The following is a 16,189-nucleotide window of genomic DNA, read 5'->3' as shown; positions in this document are numbered from 1 at the left end:
ATCCTACCAATCCTCGACTTCGGTGATGTCATTTACAAAATAGCCTCCAAAACCCTACTCAATAAATTGGATGCAGTCTATCACAGTGCCATCCGTTTTGTCACCAAAGCCCCATATACTACCCACCACTGCGACCTGTACACTCTCGTTGGCTGGCCCTCGCTTCATACTCGTCGCCAAACCCACTGGTTCCAGGTCATCTACAAGACCCTGCTAGGTAAAGTCCCCCCTTATCTCTGCTCGCTGGTCACCATAGCAGCACCTATCTGTAGCACGCGCTCCAGCAGGTATATCTCTCTAGTCACCCCCAAAACCAATTCTTCCTTTGGACGCCTCTCCTTCCAGTTCTCTGCTGCCAATGACTGGAACGAACTACAAAAATCTCTGAAATTGGAAACACCTATCTCCCTCACTAGCTTTAAGCACCAGCTGTCAGAGCAGCTCATAGATTACTGCACCTGTACATAACCCATCTACAATTTAGCCCAAACAACTACCTCTTTACCTACTGTATTTATTTTATTAATTTATTTTGCTCCTTTGCACCCCATTATTTTCTGTCTCTACTTTGCACTTTCTTCCGCTGCAAACCAACCATTCCAGGGTTTTTTTTTAGTTTTATTTTACTTGCTGTGTTGTATTCACTTCACCTCCATGGCCTTTTATATTTTTATTTATTTTATTTATTTATACATATATTTGTTTGCCTTCACCTCCCTTATCTCACCTCACTTGCTCACATTGTATATAGACTTATTTTTTTTTCACTGTATTATTGACTATATGTTTGTTTTACTCCATGTGTAACTATGTGTTGTTGTATGTGTCGAACTGCTTTGCTTTATCTTGGCCAGGTCGCAATTGTAAATGAGAACGTGTTCTCAATTTGCCTACCTGGTTAAATAAAGGTTAAATAAATAAATAAATAAATAAATAAAATCTGCTGTGTCAACAGTTTTCATTGTGTAGAGACCAGTGTCTGGCCCCCCAACTCCATACTAGAGCCATGTCTCCCTGGTACCATATAGAACAGAAACATTAACTCATGCTCTGGAATGCTCTAAGTTTTATCACCCAAAAGACATGGTAAATCTCCTGTCAGTGTTATCTCCCAGAGCCCCATCCTCAGTAGAAAACACACAATAGTTATAAGAATCCTCTATTCTGTTGCATAAAACATTCATTTGATGCAATACAACTATTATAACATCATCTTGCAATTTTTAACCATACGTGCCATCCATTGTTTTCCTAACATGACTTCTTTGGATTGCCTTTCCTATTGTTATTTCTGGATTCAAGAAGGGCATTTTTAGTTTTGTACTGGCCTATCACCTCCCCGTATGATATTCATTATACTGAAAGTGTAACCGTGTTGCTTCCGTCCCTCTCTTCCCAACCTGGGCTTGAACCATAGAACCTTTGCACACATCAACAGTCACCCTCGAAGGATCGTTACCTTTTTGCCCCACAAAAGCCTCGGGCCTTGCAGAGCAAGGGAAACAAATGCTTAGGCATTTCACACTGGTTACACAAGCACCTGCACCATTTCAGTCTGTCTACATCAGGGTTTCCCAAACTTGGCCCTCGTGACCCCAATGGGTGCACATTTTATTTTTTGCCCTAGCAATACACCGCTGATTTCAAATAATAAACTAATTTGATCGTTTGAATCAGCTGAGCACCCCTTGGGGTCCCGAGGACCGAGTATGGGAAATGCTGATCTACAGTGTTTTCTAAGCCTAGGTTTCATTTTGTCATCCTAGCATTTTGGTTTCTGCTGTCATTACAGTGATTTCATAATGTCACTCAGACACACGCCTGCACACAGCAAACAAATGATCCCAGATTTGAATGGTATTCATATGGATGGAATGCCATGCTCCTGTTTTCATTCTGTTCTCCTTGTTTTTTCCTCATGCCTAGTCCCTGTGTTCCTCTAACAGAGAGCTGTGGTCCCAGAGAGCTCAGAAACAGTAATAGGCTTTTGTCCTGATGACGAACGAACACTGCCCCTCCTGTCTCTCCCTCCGGAGGAATCTCCCCACTGTCTGTCATCTGCAGCTCAAAGGGTTGTAGCTAACAGCCATGCAGGCAGACAGAGTACACTAGCACTCAGCAACATCTAATCTATATTAGCTTAAGACATGGGAACAGAACTCATTGCCCAAAGATTAACTGGGGGTGAAACACAGTTTGATAATAGAGGGAGTGGATTGTACAGTAGCCTTGGGGATTTTGGGGACTGCCTGTGCTCAGGTGCAACACTAATTGGCATCCTCCATTTGGGAATTGTGGTGTTTTTTACCTACGGCAGTAGTGGAGTGTATTGCTAATGCGGCTTCACAGATGCTGGTCTGGCTCTATAACATGGCAGGAACTAGGGATGGGCGGGCAGGCTGAGACGATACATCCTCGCCCCTCAGAGATTGTGGGGCAGGTGTGTGTATGCGAGTGGGAACCTGCATGCAGGTGGCTGCGTCACGTGTGAGCATGCCTGTGTGTCTGTTTCTGAGCGTGTTTTTGTGTCTTCTGTGTGAGTGCACGCTGCATGCTTGCGCCGTGTGTTAGTATTTGCCCCCCAGTGCAGACACACATCTGGCTGGCCCCGCTCCTCACATCACAGTGCCTACCATGGTACCCGCTGGGGCAAGCTGGTGCTCTCCTGTCTAGTCTGATGGTAATTGGAGGATGCATTATAGCCGGTCCTAGCAATGGAGAGAAAGAGTGTGTTTACCATGCTGGGCTCACTCCCTGTCCCAGTAGTTAGATACTTCAACCCACTGTGGCAGGAGGGGGGCAGCTGCTGCCACACAGTATCGCGGTCTCCAGGGGGAATTCATACGTGAAGACCCACCCTGGTCCCAGCCACCCTGGTCCCAGCCACCCTGGTCCCAGCCACCCTGGTCCCAGCCACCCTGGTCCCAGCCACCCTGGTCCCAGCCACCCTGGTCCCAGCCACCCTGGTCCCAGCCACCCTGGTCCCAGCCAGGCCACATGCCTTTTGTTTTCACACAACCACCTCATCTGTTTTAATGCATTATACACAGTACCACACGCACACCTCTGTGTCTCTGTCTCTCTCGCTCAGAAGGACTGACTCTTATACTGTTAATGTATATCAGGCTTATTGCATATGTGGATGCTTTTTATCTCTAATCAGTCTATTCTGTTGTAATGCACAGACAGAGGTTCTGCCACAGGTATAACCCATTGTTATACGATCCTAGCCTTATTATCCCTCCCTAGGCCTACAGCTAATAACACTGTTATTATGAACATTGAGTCACATTCAGACTGTGCTAAGGATGACCGTAGAATCCAAATCTGCCTGGTGTAACTGCTGTGTTGCTGATTGGTTGATGGAGAGATCTGCCTCTGTCAGCCTGTGTGTTTTCCTGTTAGTGTGGTCGGATTGGAGAAGACTGACTAGCCGTTCCCTTTATGCCATAGTCAGGACTGCGAGGCAGGGAAGGAGGGCTCCATAACACACAGATGTGGAGGTATGGAGATGTCTGTTCTGTTTAGGACTGACCCCATTTAGTCGACTGTTTGGTCGATAGGCTGTTAGTCGACTGAGACTTCTTTAGTCGAGCAGTAGAAGGGGAAAAAAACGAACCAAAAAATATATTGTGTACAAGACACCGGTCTGATTCACACTGAGTGGACTGATCCATTGTGGAGGTTGTGGGGATGGCATAGTCCATCAGTCTAAGACGTGCTCAATTGTATATGGTTATATTACATAAGAACAATGGTGCAACACTAATAAAAAATGTATAACAAATGTGCTTCCTCGCGCGTTGGATAGCGGTCGCTGTCCACGGTTCTGAACTTATCAGTGCTCTGTTGAATTGGCGCCGTTTCCTAGACCATGTTGATATGTGCATAATAGCAAAGTTAACCATAATATGGTATTGAAAACAATGCTGTGAAGGCAGCAGCAGAATGAGATGAGAAAACAGCCCTTGTCCTATTGTCTAAGAAAAGTCAGGAGAGAGGAAACCCCAACTTAATTAGGTCTATAATCAATAGTCTAACTGTTAAATGACTTTATAAATCATCAATACATCTACAGAAATAAGACAGATCCTGCTTTTGTTTCCAGTTTGAGTGTTTGTTTTAATAGCCTACTGATTCCGTGAGCGACAAGCCATGGATGGGCCTTCATAAAATTCCATTACGGGCCGACATGGTAGGCTAAACCCTTGTAAGCTTTTGGTTATCTTTTATTGGTCCGGATGTAGTTTTTTGGTGTTTTTACAAACGGTCAGCTTACCACATAGATGGGCATTTATAAAATAAAATTTCAGGCAACACTGTAGGCTACACCTCAGTAATAACGTCTTTTTAATTTTTAATTTTTGGTGCAATTCCGGACCGGCCTTGATTTCCACATCCACAGACATTGGTTTTTGGTCTAGTCCGGACCAAATCTGAACCAATCATTGTTTGATGTTAAAATGTTTTGGTCTATGAATTACTTATTTTAGGAAGTGCATTTAGGATGTGCTGCGGATCGCTAAAATATAATGATTATGATCACACTTCCTCAATTCAAAAATAATGGGAACACTATAGGAAATATGGTTTTGAAACTTGAGAACCAAGCTGGAATTATCAGTGGCCCCATCACCTGGACCTGTTTAAATTCTGTATCTTCACGCCTAGAATAAAAACCTCCAGGCTTCTGTCATAACTGTCAATTTTTTTATTTTATTTATTTTTTACAGTGGGTAGTTTGGAAAAAACGAATCCCGTCTGAATCATCCTCTGGTATAACTGACATCTGGAGTAATAATTACATAACCAACGTTCTCTAGTACTAGTCCCAAGTGACTAGGTCTTTGGTCACGTGCTTGCAATGCATCAATGTGTCACGTAAAGAGAGCAAGGGTTTAACGAATAGGGAATGTTTTTCCAAAACAAACAAATGAGGGTATTTTGGTAGCAGAACTTTTCAGTCAGAAATGACTGTTGCAGCTTCAGCAACACGGACCGCGCGATAAACACTTTAATGTTCTTTGGTGGTCGCTGCAGCAGGGAGGAGAGGGGGACAACGGGTGCTAGTCACAGTACGGCTGAGCCCGGCCCGGCACATTCAAATCAATTTCTGAACTCCCTCGAGTCATTTAAATATTTAATCAAACTGTGTGCTTAAAGCATCAGACAAGCTCAGTGCATATAGTTGATTTGATTAAAACACATACGATGTGTCTGTGGAAAAATACACGTAAAAAAAAAAATGCCGGCCAATAGTTTGGTCGAAAGAACAGCCGACTCTTGGTCGACCGTTTTTTTTGTTTTGTTTTTTGTCTGGGACAGCCCTATTTCTGTTAGCTCAGCTTCACAGCCACAGCTGAAATAACAATGTCTGAATAATGGAGGTTAGCTGGGCTTTTTCTGTCCCGAAGATCATCACACCTTTCTGGTAGCGTGCACCTGTGTGTGGGCTGGGCTTGTCACATGCAATGGGCTGCTAGGGGATCCTCCATTCTATTCCTCTGCTTTAATGTTTCCAGATGGTGTGTTTCCTGTTAGGAGTATGACAGCAACAGACATCAATTATCATGATCGGATTCCCAGCACCATTTAGCCTAATATGGTGACTTCTGGTTTGATATGAGTCAGTGAAAAATGCAAAACAGACCCTTCATAGGTCATTGTTTGTTTTCCTCCTTTGTGGTGGAAACTGGAAAGGCATTGTTTCAGACTAGTAACCTGAGAACCTAGCTCTTCTCTCACCAGTGTTACTGTCAGTTCCAAGCCATGACTAGCCTGTATTTACAGAGTAAACTGAAACCTTGCAGTACACATATTTTTACCCTGCGAGCAGATGCTGTTGCCACATTCCCTTTCATTGTTGAAAGATTAGGCTAGATCTTCCCTTTTTAAAGTAAAGCACGTATTTCACATTTGGCTATCCACGAAACGACAAACTCTTATTGTAGCCCTGTGTATGAATATTAGTCATCACAGCAGCGTTTCCCCTAGATTCTTCCTGAAGTAGGCACAGGGCTGCAAGCACCAAAATATTCCATTGAAACCAATAGCAACCAAATATTTTCATGCGGGTAGCAACACAGCTAGATGTAGGGAGTGGAACCCGTCCTGTCTAAATATAAGTTAGGACCAACACCATGCATCATATCAATCACTAACCACCCCCCCCCCCCCCCTTCCTTCCAGACCACATCCCAGAGGACCTGAGGGATCCGTTCTACACAGACCAGTATGACCAGGAGCACATCAAGCCTCCCGTCCTCCAGCTGCTGCTGTCCTGTGAGCTGTACTGCCGAGTGTGTGCCCTCATCCTGAAGACAGACCAGGCCGCCTCGTTGCAGTCACACATGTCAGTCATCCAGGCCCTCAGCCGTAAAGGGATCTACGTCATGGAGAGTGATGACGCCCCTGTCAGAGATGCTGACCTCTCCTGTGTGCCCATCAAAATGGTGAGTGGGAAAGACTGTGTGTGTGACTGTGTGTGTATGGGGTGATGAAAAGCTATGCAGAGTGAAGGAAATTCAGCTGCATCTCAATTGTCTCAAGTGGCTCTCCTTGTCTCCTTAATCTACAGTGAAAACACTGGAGAGACCAAAGCAATAGGGCTGATGCCTACGAGCCAGGCGGCTAGGTCTCTCGCATGAGGACAGATGACGGAAATGAAACAGTAATCCTTCTCACCCCCCCCCCCCCCCCCCCCCTTAAAAGATTTAGATGCACTATTGTAAAGTGGCTGTTCCACTGGATGTCATAAGGTGAATGCACCAATTTGTAAGTCGCTCTGGATAAGAGAGTCTGCTAAATGACTTAAATGTAAATGTAAATGAAACAGATGAGATGCACCCAATGTCCTCTTCATGGACTAGGAAGTAGGGAGGGACATTATTTGTGCTGGTGGAACTAGTTTGATAAGCACGTGGTGTTTTATGGGAGTCATTGCAGAGGCTGCTCATGATTTGTGGACGAGAGCTGTCTTGAAAATGAGTTAGTCCCAGTGCAAAACAGACATAAATCAAGTCTGAAAAGCTGTGTTGCCCTTTAGCTGGCCATTGATGAGAGAGAGTCAAGAAGCTCAGCCTTCTGGTTGGCTATTCTGTGTGTAGGCCTACATAGAGAGCGAGAGCTGTCTCTGCCTGCAGCAGCAGCTCTGTTCCTGCTCTAGTCTTATTACTTTAACTAGTGAAAGTAGTCAGTGTGATAGAGAGCTAGAATACCTACCTGTCGAACACTAGAATACCTACCTGTCGTCTATTGGACCTTGTCAAACAGCCTTTAAACCCTAGGTAACTTAAACGTTCTAGTCTTTGTTGAAACCATGGCTACTCATCAGTGTTCCAAATCAATTTACATTTGGGTGGTTTTTCCCGACCTATTAAATTTGGCTCCAGACCGTTGAGCTATTTCCTTATCGTTGGCTACCTTGGAGATTCAAATTTGACTCTGATTTATGTCCATATAAAGGCATAGAACTGGTCCAGAGAGCGTGTCGTCTGTAGGCTTTACAACACGGCTTTTGGCACAGTCTGGTTTCTGTGGATCATGTGAAAACTGATTCAGTTACTTCTTTGACCATCATTTTCTACCAGCGGGATAGGGAAGGGTGCACAGAGAGAGAGAACAGTCTGAAATTAGACCTAAAATGTGCTGAATGACCCAGTGGGGTTCCTCCTCCACTACTTTTTTCCACTCTCCTGTAGTGTACCCTTGTCCCTAACAGTGACATTTTCCATGTTGTCTGGTCAATATGCAAAGTCTAGTGAAGCAGTTGCGTAATGATTGATTCACCATCTCTCATGTAACCCAGTTCTCATCCAACCAACCAGCCTAGTTTTTAGGACTATTGACTTTAAATGTGTCTGGTATTTGTGATTGGTCTCACAGTCTATATGAATTCCTGAGCCGTTTTGACCCGTGTCACCCTGGTGATATAGCTGGACTACTGAGCCAGACTCTCAGGGTAGTTTGCACTGCTTGGTCACATGCTAGTGGCACAGCGATCGAAGGCACTGCATCTCAGTGCTAGAGGCGTCACTACAGACCCTGGTTTGATCCCAGGCTGTATCACAACCGGCCGTGATCGGGAGTACCACAGAGCGGTGCACAATTGGCCCTGCGTCGTCCGGGTTAGGGGAGGGTTTGGCCACGGTAGGCCGTCATTGTAAATAAGAATTTGTTCCCAACTGACTTGCCTAGTTAAATAAAGGTTAAATAAAAAAATGTAATCAAGAAATAAAATAGTACAGCAACATCTCCACTCAGGGAATGAAAACCACTCCCTCCCTATATGTCACATTCAGTTGTATATATTGCACAAGCGTTTCCTTTCATAAGAGATCCAATAACCTCTCACAATTTCACTGTTAGCACTTACAGTAGCATAACTGCATGGTGCTTGTTGGCTAGAATACATTATACGCTGCCAATGCCATGGAGACTCACGTTGTCGCCAAGGTGGCGTGCTTCCGTCGAGTCACCAGCCAAGAGCGAGTCAGTGACTAGCCTACATCTAGCCCAGTGACAGACAGACGGGCTTGTTTATAATCCGGGCAAGGCTCTATGGAAGAAGCCAGACAAACACATACTTAGTCTAAAATCCTGAGTAGAGAGAAGTGGTTGTCTTTGACAGACTAGACTAGGTCTGTGTGAGGGTTGAGAACCCCCCCCCCCCCCCCCCCGTGTTGCTGAGTCTGCAAGGAGGTGTTTCCATGGCAATGCCTGTGTTCTCCCCCCCCCCCCATGTGCAGCCCCTGGGCTCACTCCCGTCATGTGTGTGTAAGAGATACCTTCTCTGCCTCCTGTTTGACTTGTACTGCTTAGAGGGCACAGATGGGGAGGGATCAGCTGGGAGTAAGAAAACAGCAGTCTACCATCTCCTGAGTCGACTCACACAGGTTGGAAGAAATGCATTTCTAGACTAGGGGAACACTAGAGGGATGGACAGAGACTATAGAGACCGGATTAGTGCTGAGTGATTAGTAATTTGTCGGTGTGGTTTCAATTGGATTATTTAAAAAATGGTTTGTTCTTTATTTTGGTTTCTTTTTTTACATTAAATCCATTATTAAAAAATGACATTAAAATGATTTTAGAGCTTTTTAATGGGAATACAATGCCAAAAATAGTGAAAATTCAAATGTCCAAAACACAGAAAATATTCCATTGCATCTGTCAGGTCCACATTGGGTAGACATCAATATAAGAAAAATAGGAAATCACTATGAAATAATACAGTATTTCAGTTGTGTATATTACTTAGTTCTTATTTGATTACTTTCTTATTTTTAATTCCTTAAGTCACCATCTCATCTCTGCTCAGGCAGTAGCAACCAAACAGCCAGACCAAAGTTCTCTCTTCTTCCCATTCTATACGGGCTTTGCCGCCATGCTTAGGTCTCTTTTTTATGTAGTGGTCTCTCTTGTCGTGATATATCCCCCGTCCCCGCAGGAGGCTTTTTGTCTCTTGGTAGGCCGTCATTGTAAATACGAATTTGTTCTTAATTTACTTAGTTAAAGATGCACTATGCAGAAATTGCTCCGCCATTTACTGGTTGCAATTTTTTTTAATGTTTGGCAGATTTGTTTGTGAAAAAACTATCAGTTATTTGTGGAGAGAATTATTGTACCATCTAAACCACTCTGAAATATATTTTCCATAACCAAAAATATTGTATATTTAGCTGTTTTGAAGCTGGTGTACAAATTTGAAAGTAAAAGACGCGAAAATGAAATATCAGAACGGGAAGCATAGAAATAGCACACAGAACAGATCTAGCTCTTAGACTTGTCTTCAAAGGGGATGAAATATCTAGAACTCGCATTTCTTTGAATTTGGTCAGGTTAGCTCATAGAGTTACATATTGTAGCTTTTAAATAAAAATAATCATCCTATTTCGCTAGGCTGACCTGCCTAAGCATGCAGCAGAGCTGTCAGACTATCATTTTATTAGTTCTTCGAAGTAGATAAGGTATACTTCCACAAACTCTGTCTGTCCCTCTCGTTGTTTTTGTGTACAGTCGTGGCCAAAAGTTTTGAGAATGACATTCATTTCCACAGTTTGCTACTTCAGTGTCTAGATATTTTTGTCAGATGTTACTATGGAATACTGAAGTATAATTACAAGCATGTCATAAGTGTCAAAGGCTTTTATTGACAATTACATGAAGTTGATGCAAAGAGTCAATATTTGCAGTGTTGACCCTTTTTCAAGACCTCTGCAATCCGCCCTGGTATGCTGTCAATTAACTTCTGGGCCACATCCTGACTGATGGCAGCCCATTCTTGCATAATCAATGCTTGGAGTTGGTCAGAATTTGTGGGGTTTTGTTTGTCCACCTGCTTCTTGAGGATTGACCACAAGTTCTCAATGGGATTAAGGTCTGGGGAGTTTCCTGGCCATGGACCCAAAATATCAATTTTGTTCCCCGAGCCACTTAGTTATCACTTTTGCCTTATGGCAAGGTGCTCCATCATGCTGGAAAGGGCATTGTTCGTCACCAAACTGTTCCTGGATGGTTGGGAGAAGTTGCTCTCGGAGGATGTGTTGGTACCATTCTTTATTCATGGCTGTGTTCTTAGGCAAAATTGTGAGTGAGCCCATTCCCTTGGCTGAGAAGCAATCCCACACATGAATGGTCTCAGGATGCTTTACTGTTGGCATGACACAGGACTGATGGTAGCGCTCACCTTGTCTTCTTCGGACAAGCTTTTTTCCCGGAAGCCCCAAACAATCGGAAAAGGGATTCATCAGAGAAAATGACTTTACCCCAGTCCTCAGCAGTCCAATCCCTGTACCTTTTGCAGAATTATCAGTCTGTCCCTGATGTTTTTCCTGGAGAGAAGTGGCTTCTTTGCTGCCCTTCTTGACACCAGGCCATCCTCCAAAAGTCTTCGCCTCACTGTGCGTGCAGATACTCACACCTGCCTGCTGCCATTCCTGAGCAAACTCTGTACTGGTGGTGCCCCGATCCCGCAGCTGAATCAACTTTAGGAGACGGTCCTGGCGCTTGCTGGACTTTCTTGAGCACCCTGAAGCCTTCTTCACAACAATTGAACTGCTCACCTTGAAGTTCTTGATGATCCGATAAATGGTAGATTTAGGTGCAATCTTACTGGCAGCAATATCCTTGCCTGTGAAGCCCATTTTTGTGCAAAGCAATGATGATGGCACGTGTTTCCTTGCAGGTAACTATGGTTGACGGAGGAAGAACAATGATTCCAAGCACCACCCTCCTTTTGAAGCTTCCAGTCTGTTTTTCGAACTCAATCAGCATGACAGAGTGATCTCCAGCCTTGTCCTCGTCAACACTCACACCTGTGTTAACGAGAGAATCACTGACATGATGTCAGCTGGTCCTTTTGTGGCAGGGCTGAAATGCAGTGGAAATGTTTATTTGGGAGTGATTCAGTTCATTTGCATGGCAAAGAGGCACTTTGCAATTAATTGCAATTCATCTGATCACTCTTCATAACATTCTGGAGTATATGCAAATTGCCATCATACAAACTGTGGCAGCAGACTGACACAAATATACGTTTTCATTCTCAAAACTTTTGGCCGCGACTGTACATTTCTCTTTCATGCAGTCTGTTTGAATCTAACCTAAAATGGCAGGCATAAAAGTGTATCCATCTCTGTCCGAGATGGGGGAAAGGCGCTAAGCATTATGGTCTTTATAGTTAATTACCATGTTTCTGCGCTGAACTATGCTGAATATTTTCTTAATGAAAACTACAACTCCCTTCAGCCCAGCGTCCCACTTTCGTGAATGATGTGATTTCTCTCTAGTGAAACTGCGTGTGCTGTGCTCAGAAAAATCTGAATCAATTTAGTCAATTAGTTGTTTAATAACTGAAAAAGAATGTTAATCGTATGTTAATTGCTCAGCACTTGACTTGGGACACTTGAGATGGCTTGGGGTAATATAACAGTCCACCCATACTCTCCTGGGTTTGTCTCTTTTCAGGTTTGGTGAAGGGAAGACAAAGGGTGTGTGTGTTTCTGGCATATCCATTGTGTCGTAACTCAAGCACATCAGTCAGGCTGTTTTCTTCATCTTTTTATGTCCCTCTTCTTTGACTTAAGAGACACAGCGTCCTGTTTTTGAAATAGTCTACATCTAGCTAGTTGCTAGGTGGAAGGGTGCGTGTTTAAAAAAATATATATATATAATCTCAGGCAGTGGTGTGTGTGTTGCTTATGCCTCATTAGTAGGGATCTGAGGCTGAGTGTGTTAAGTAATGCTTGTGTAACATCGTTGGGGCCTATCACTGAGGGCTCTGAATAGCTGTTCTCCTTTCCTATTGTGAGCTAATCAGGATCTGTCCTCCATTTCCCTCAGTAGGATTAGTGCTGGAAGCTGTGTGTGTGTGTGTGTGTGTGTTGTTCTCAGCAGTGTGTTTCGGGTCAGGCATGCTCTAACTGGCTAGGCTAAGGTGTACTGTGTGTTAACTGCACACCTAGATTCATAGGTCACATTTCAGGGAATTATACTCCTGCCTAAAACTATGGATATACTGACGAGATACTTGTCTCCCCGCCCTAACAGTGGGAGTAATTGTCCACAAAGCGGCATGGCAGGCTGTCTAGCCTCCCGCCTATCCTTTCTTTGGATTGCGGAATCTCTTTATTTCATTACTTTTTTTAATGTTCTATAAGGATTGTTGATGTCAACCGCCTGTATTCAGCCTTAATACCTCACACAGGGGGACAGAGGTGACCTACTACACAGATAATGATGCAACAGTCTTTTTTCCAAACCGTGGTTGAGATCATTATGTGTGTTAGGTCACCTCTGTCCCCCTGTGTGAGGTATTAAGGCTGATTGATTAGACAGACAGAGACTGAAGTGATCTCTAATGTCATGGTGAGGGGGTGTTCCTCCCTGAGTCTTTCTATTGGATAAGGATCATCTGTAGTACATCAGTGAGGTCAGACGGTCAGGAGACGAGGATACAAAGCTGACATGGCAGTTTATTTCTAGCTGCGTCCTTGTTTTATACCCTGAGGATTGTCCAGTCATCCCTTAATTATACTGTTCTGTGGGCATCATGTCCTCATGTTCCCTATTTTATTTTTTTATTTTAAATTCTGTCTCTACCCACCCATCCACAATGCCCACATGCCCATGATCGATGCCCTGATGTTCAATTGTAAATCGTGTTTGTCTTGTGACCTGTTCTTTCCCATCTCTCCTCTCACAGTGTCCTGTGCCCATAGTCGATGCCCTGATTTTTGGCATAACGTGATTGTTGTTCTGGCTCGGCCTGCCACCACACAGTAACAACATAGCCATGCTTGAGCAATACCCTGGTGTATTTTATACTGAACTAGACCTACTGTATGCCCCCACGATGACCTACCTTTACAGCGTTTGTTTTTCTGACCTAATCTGTGCCCTCTCATCCTTCCTCCAGAGTGCCCACATGCCCATGATCGATGCCCTAATGATGGCCTACACTGTGGAGATGATCAGCATAGAGAAGGTGGTGGCCTGCGTCAAACGCTTCTCCACCTTTAGCGCCTCCAAGGAGCTGCCCTTTGACCTGGAGGACGCCATGGTCTTCTGGATCAACAAGGTATGGTGGGAACACAAACTCTTTCTTGCGGACTCCGTAACATACAGTTGTCTGTCAGCAGCCTACATCGATCATGAGCCTGAGACATTCAGAAAATAGAGCTCTAAAGAACTGAGTGAATGTTGCTTTTGTTCCAGGTGAACCTGAAGATGAGGGAGATCACAGAGAGAGAGCTGAAGGTCAAGCAGCACCCGCTGGAGTCTCCCAGTCACCAGAAGGTAAGGCTGGAGCCCCACAGATCTCATGGCACTCCCATAGAGAGAGAACAAGGAAACTGAAGCGCTAGAGCCAAAATGGCCCCCATGGAGATATTTTGATGCATCCTTACGGGTGATTGCTTCTCTCGATGCATCAAGTCTCTGGACTGCAGTCCATGCCTCCAGGACACATTGCAAGAATAATTGAAGTTTAAAAGCCTATTTATTTGTATTTATTCAGATTAGTCTCATGGAGATGACATCCTTTTCAACAGAGACGTGGTCCAAGTCTACAGAGCTCTTTATTTCCTGCCAGTTGGGGTTGAATCCTGATTGAACTTTTTCTCCTAACCCTTAACCCGGAAGCAGATCCAATCCTGTCTGTGACCTCTGACCTATTTACCTTTTTGCTCCTATTCTTCCTGTCTGCCCCCCTTCCCTGCTACTTGGATAGTCTCCCTCCAAATGGTATTGGAAACTAGTACCTGTAAGTTGGCTGCTAGTAATCCCCCCTCCTCCCTCTTGCACGCATAGTTCTGTGTCGATGTGCACACCACACCATCGTGGCTCATCCAAGCCCATTCTGTGCTGCTTGTAGCCAGTGAGTCAGCCAGCCAGTGGGAGAAGGCTGGTATCTTTGTTAAGAATGTCACAATGTTGTTGTCCAGTGGTTTTGGTAATTTGCTGAAATACATTTTGGACCTTTCATTTCAAGCCCCTGCAGACTATGTGCAATCATGATAGATGGTGTGTTTGTCTGAGAGAGTGACAGTGTGTGAAGAGATGTCTGGGTGAGAGCGAGAGAGCCGTGAATACATCTCTCAGCCCCTGCTTTCCTTGTGCTGAGATGTTGGCGCCATTGCCACCTGTGCCCGCAAACTCTGTCATGCCCACCCCTCCTATGCTGTCTGTCTGCTATGCCCATGTGGTCTCTCCCTGGCCTCTCATGGTGTCTTTCTACTTGCCCAAGGTCTCATTCTTACTCTCTGCTGTCTGTGTGTGTCTCAGTCTGATTTCATGCACGCCTTGGCCCAATGCATGCTGGAGCCAGAGGAGCTGGAGCCCTCCATAGTGGTACAGTTCCAGTAGTCCTTATCCTCTGTAGACCTCTCACTTCTTCTCTCCCTTCTGTAGGGTGGATGGGAAACCTTTAGTCCTGGTTGTCTAGTTGTTCTCCAGTTACCCTTACATAATTAGCATAATGGTGTCAGAATAGTATTTGAGATACAGTTGAAGTCAGAAGTTTACATACACCTGAGCCAAATACATTTAAACTCAGTTTTTCACAATTCCTGACATTTAATCCTAGTAAAAAGTCCCTGTCTTAGGTCAGTTAGGATCACCACTTTTTATTTCTTTCAGCTTTTATTTCTTTCATCACATTCCCAGTGGGTTAGAAGTTTATATAAACTCAATTAGTATTTGGTAGCATTGCCTTTAAATTGTTTAACTTGGGTCAAACGTTTTGGGTAGCCTTCCACAACCTTCCCACAATTAATTGGGTGAATTTTGGCCTATTCCTCCTGACAGAGCTGGTGTAACTGAGTCAGGTTTGTAGGATCCTTGCACATGCTTTTTCAGTTCTGCCTACCAATCTGGGACTGAGGTCAGGGCTTTGTGATGGCCACTCCAATACCTTGACTTTGTTGTCCTTAAACCATTTTGCCACAACTTTGGAAGTATGTTTGGGGTCATTGTCCATTTGGAAGACCCATTTGTGACCAAGTTTTAACTTCCTGACTGATGTCTTGAGATGTTGCTTCAATATATCCACATAATTGTCCTTCCTCGTGATGCCATCTATTTTGTGACGTGCACCAGTCCCTCCTGCAGCAAAGCACCCCCACAACATGATGCTGCCACCCCCGTGCTTCACGGTTGGGATGGTATTCTTCGGCTTGCAAGCCTCCCCCTTTTTCCTCCAAACATAACGATGGTCATTATGGCCATACAGTTCTATTTTTGTTTCATCAGACCAGAGGACATTTCTCCAAAAATGACGATCTTTGTCCCCATATGCAGTTGCAAACTGTAGTCTGGCTTTTTTATGGCGGTTTTGGAGCAGTGGCATCTTCCTTGCTGAGCGGCCTTTCAGATAATGTCGATTTATAGGTCTCGTTTTACTGTGGATATAGATACTTTTGTACCCGTTTCCTCCAGCATCTTCACAAGGTCCTTTGCTATTGTTCTGGGATGGATTTGCACTTCTCGCACCAAAGTACGTTCATCTCTAGGAGACAGAACGCGTCTCCTTCCTGAGCGGTATGATTGCTGCGTGGTCCCATGGTGTTTATACATGCGTACTATTGTATGTACAGATGAACATGGTACCTTCAGGTGTTTGGAAATTGCTCCCAAGGATGAACCAGACTTGTGGAGGTCTACAATGTTTTTTTCTAAAGGCCTTGGCTGA

General features: G+C 44.3%; 1 protein-coding gene across 2 annotated transcripts in view; it reads left to right on the top strand.

Annotated features, from left to right (window-relative positions):
* The window catches only part of LOC139545031 (calmodulin-regulated spectrin-associated protein 1-B-like), a 36,383-nt gene that overhangs the window by 6,728 nt on the left and 13,466 nt on the right, over positions 1-16,189 (top strand). Inside the window, exons 3-6 of one of the 2 annotated variants that reach the window (XM_071352377.1) lie at positions 6,190-6,452; positions 13,418-13,579; positions 13,717-13,797; positions 14,231-14,263. In XM_071352377.1, the coding sequence (XP_071208478.1) occupies positions 6,190-6,452; positions 13,418-13,579; positions 13,717-13,797; positions 14,231-14,263 (539 nt within the window). The remainder of the gene's footprint in view (positions 1-6,189; positions 6,453-13,417; positions 13,580-13,716; positions 13,798-14,230; positions 14,264-16,189) is intronic. The other variant, XM_071352378.1, reaches the window with a different exon arrangement.

Source organism: Salvelinus alpinus, chromosome 19 (genome assembly GCF_045679555.1).
Source record: "Salvelinus alpinus chromosome 19, SLU_Salpinus.1, whole genome shotgun sequence".
Classification (NCBI taxonomy): domain Eukaryota; kingdom Metazoa; phylum Chordata; class Actinopteri; order Salmoniformes; family Salmonidae; genus Salvelinus; species Salvelinus alpinus.
This window is presented reverse-complemented; position numbering and strand designations above follow the sequence as displayed.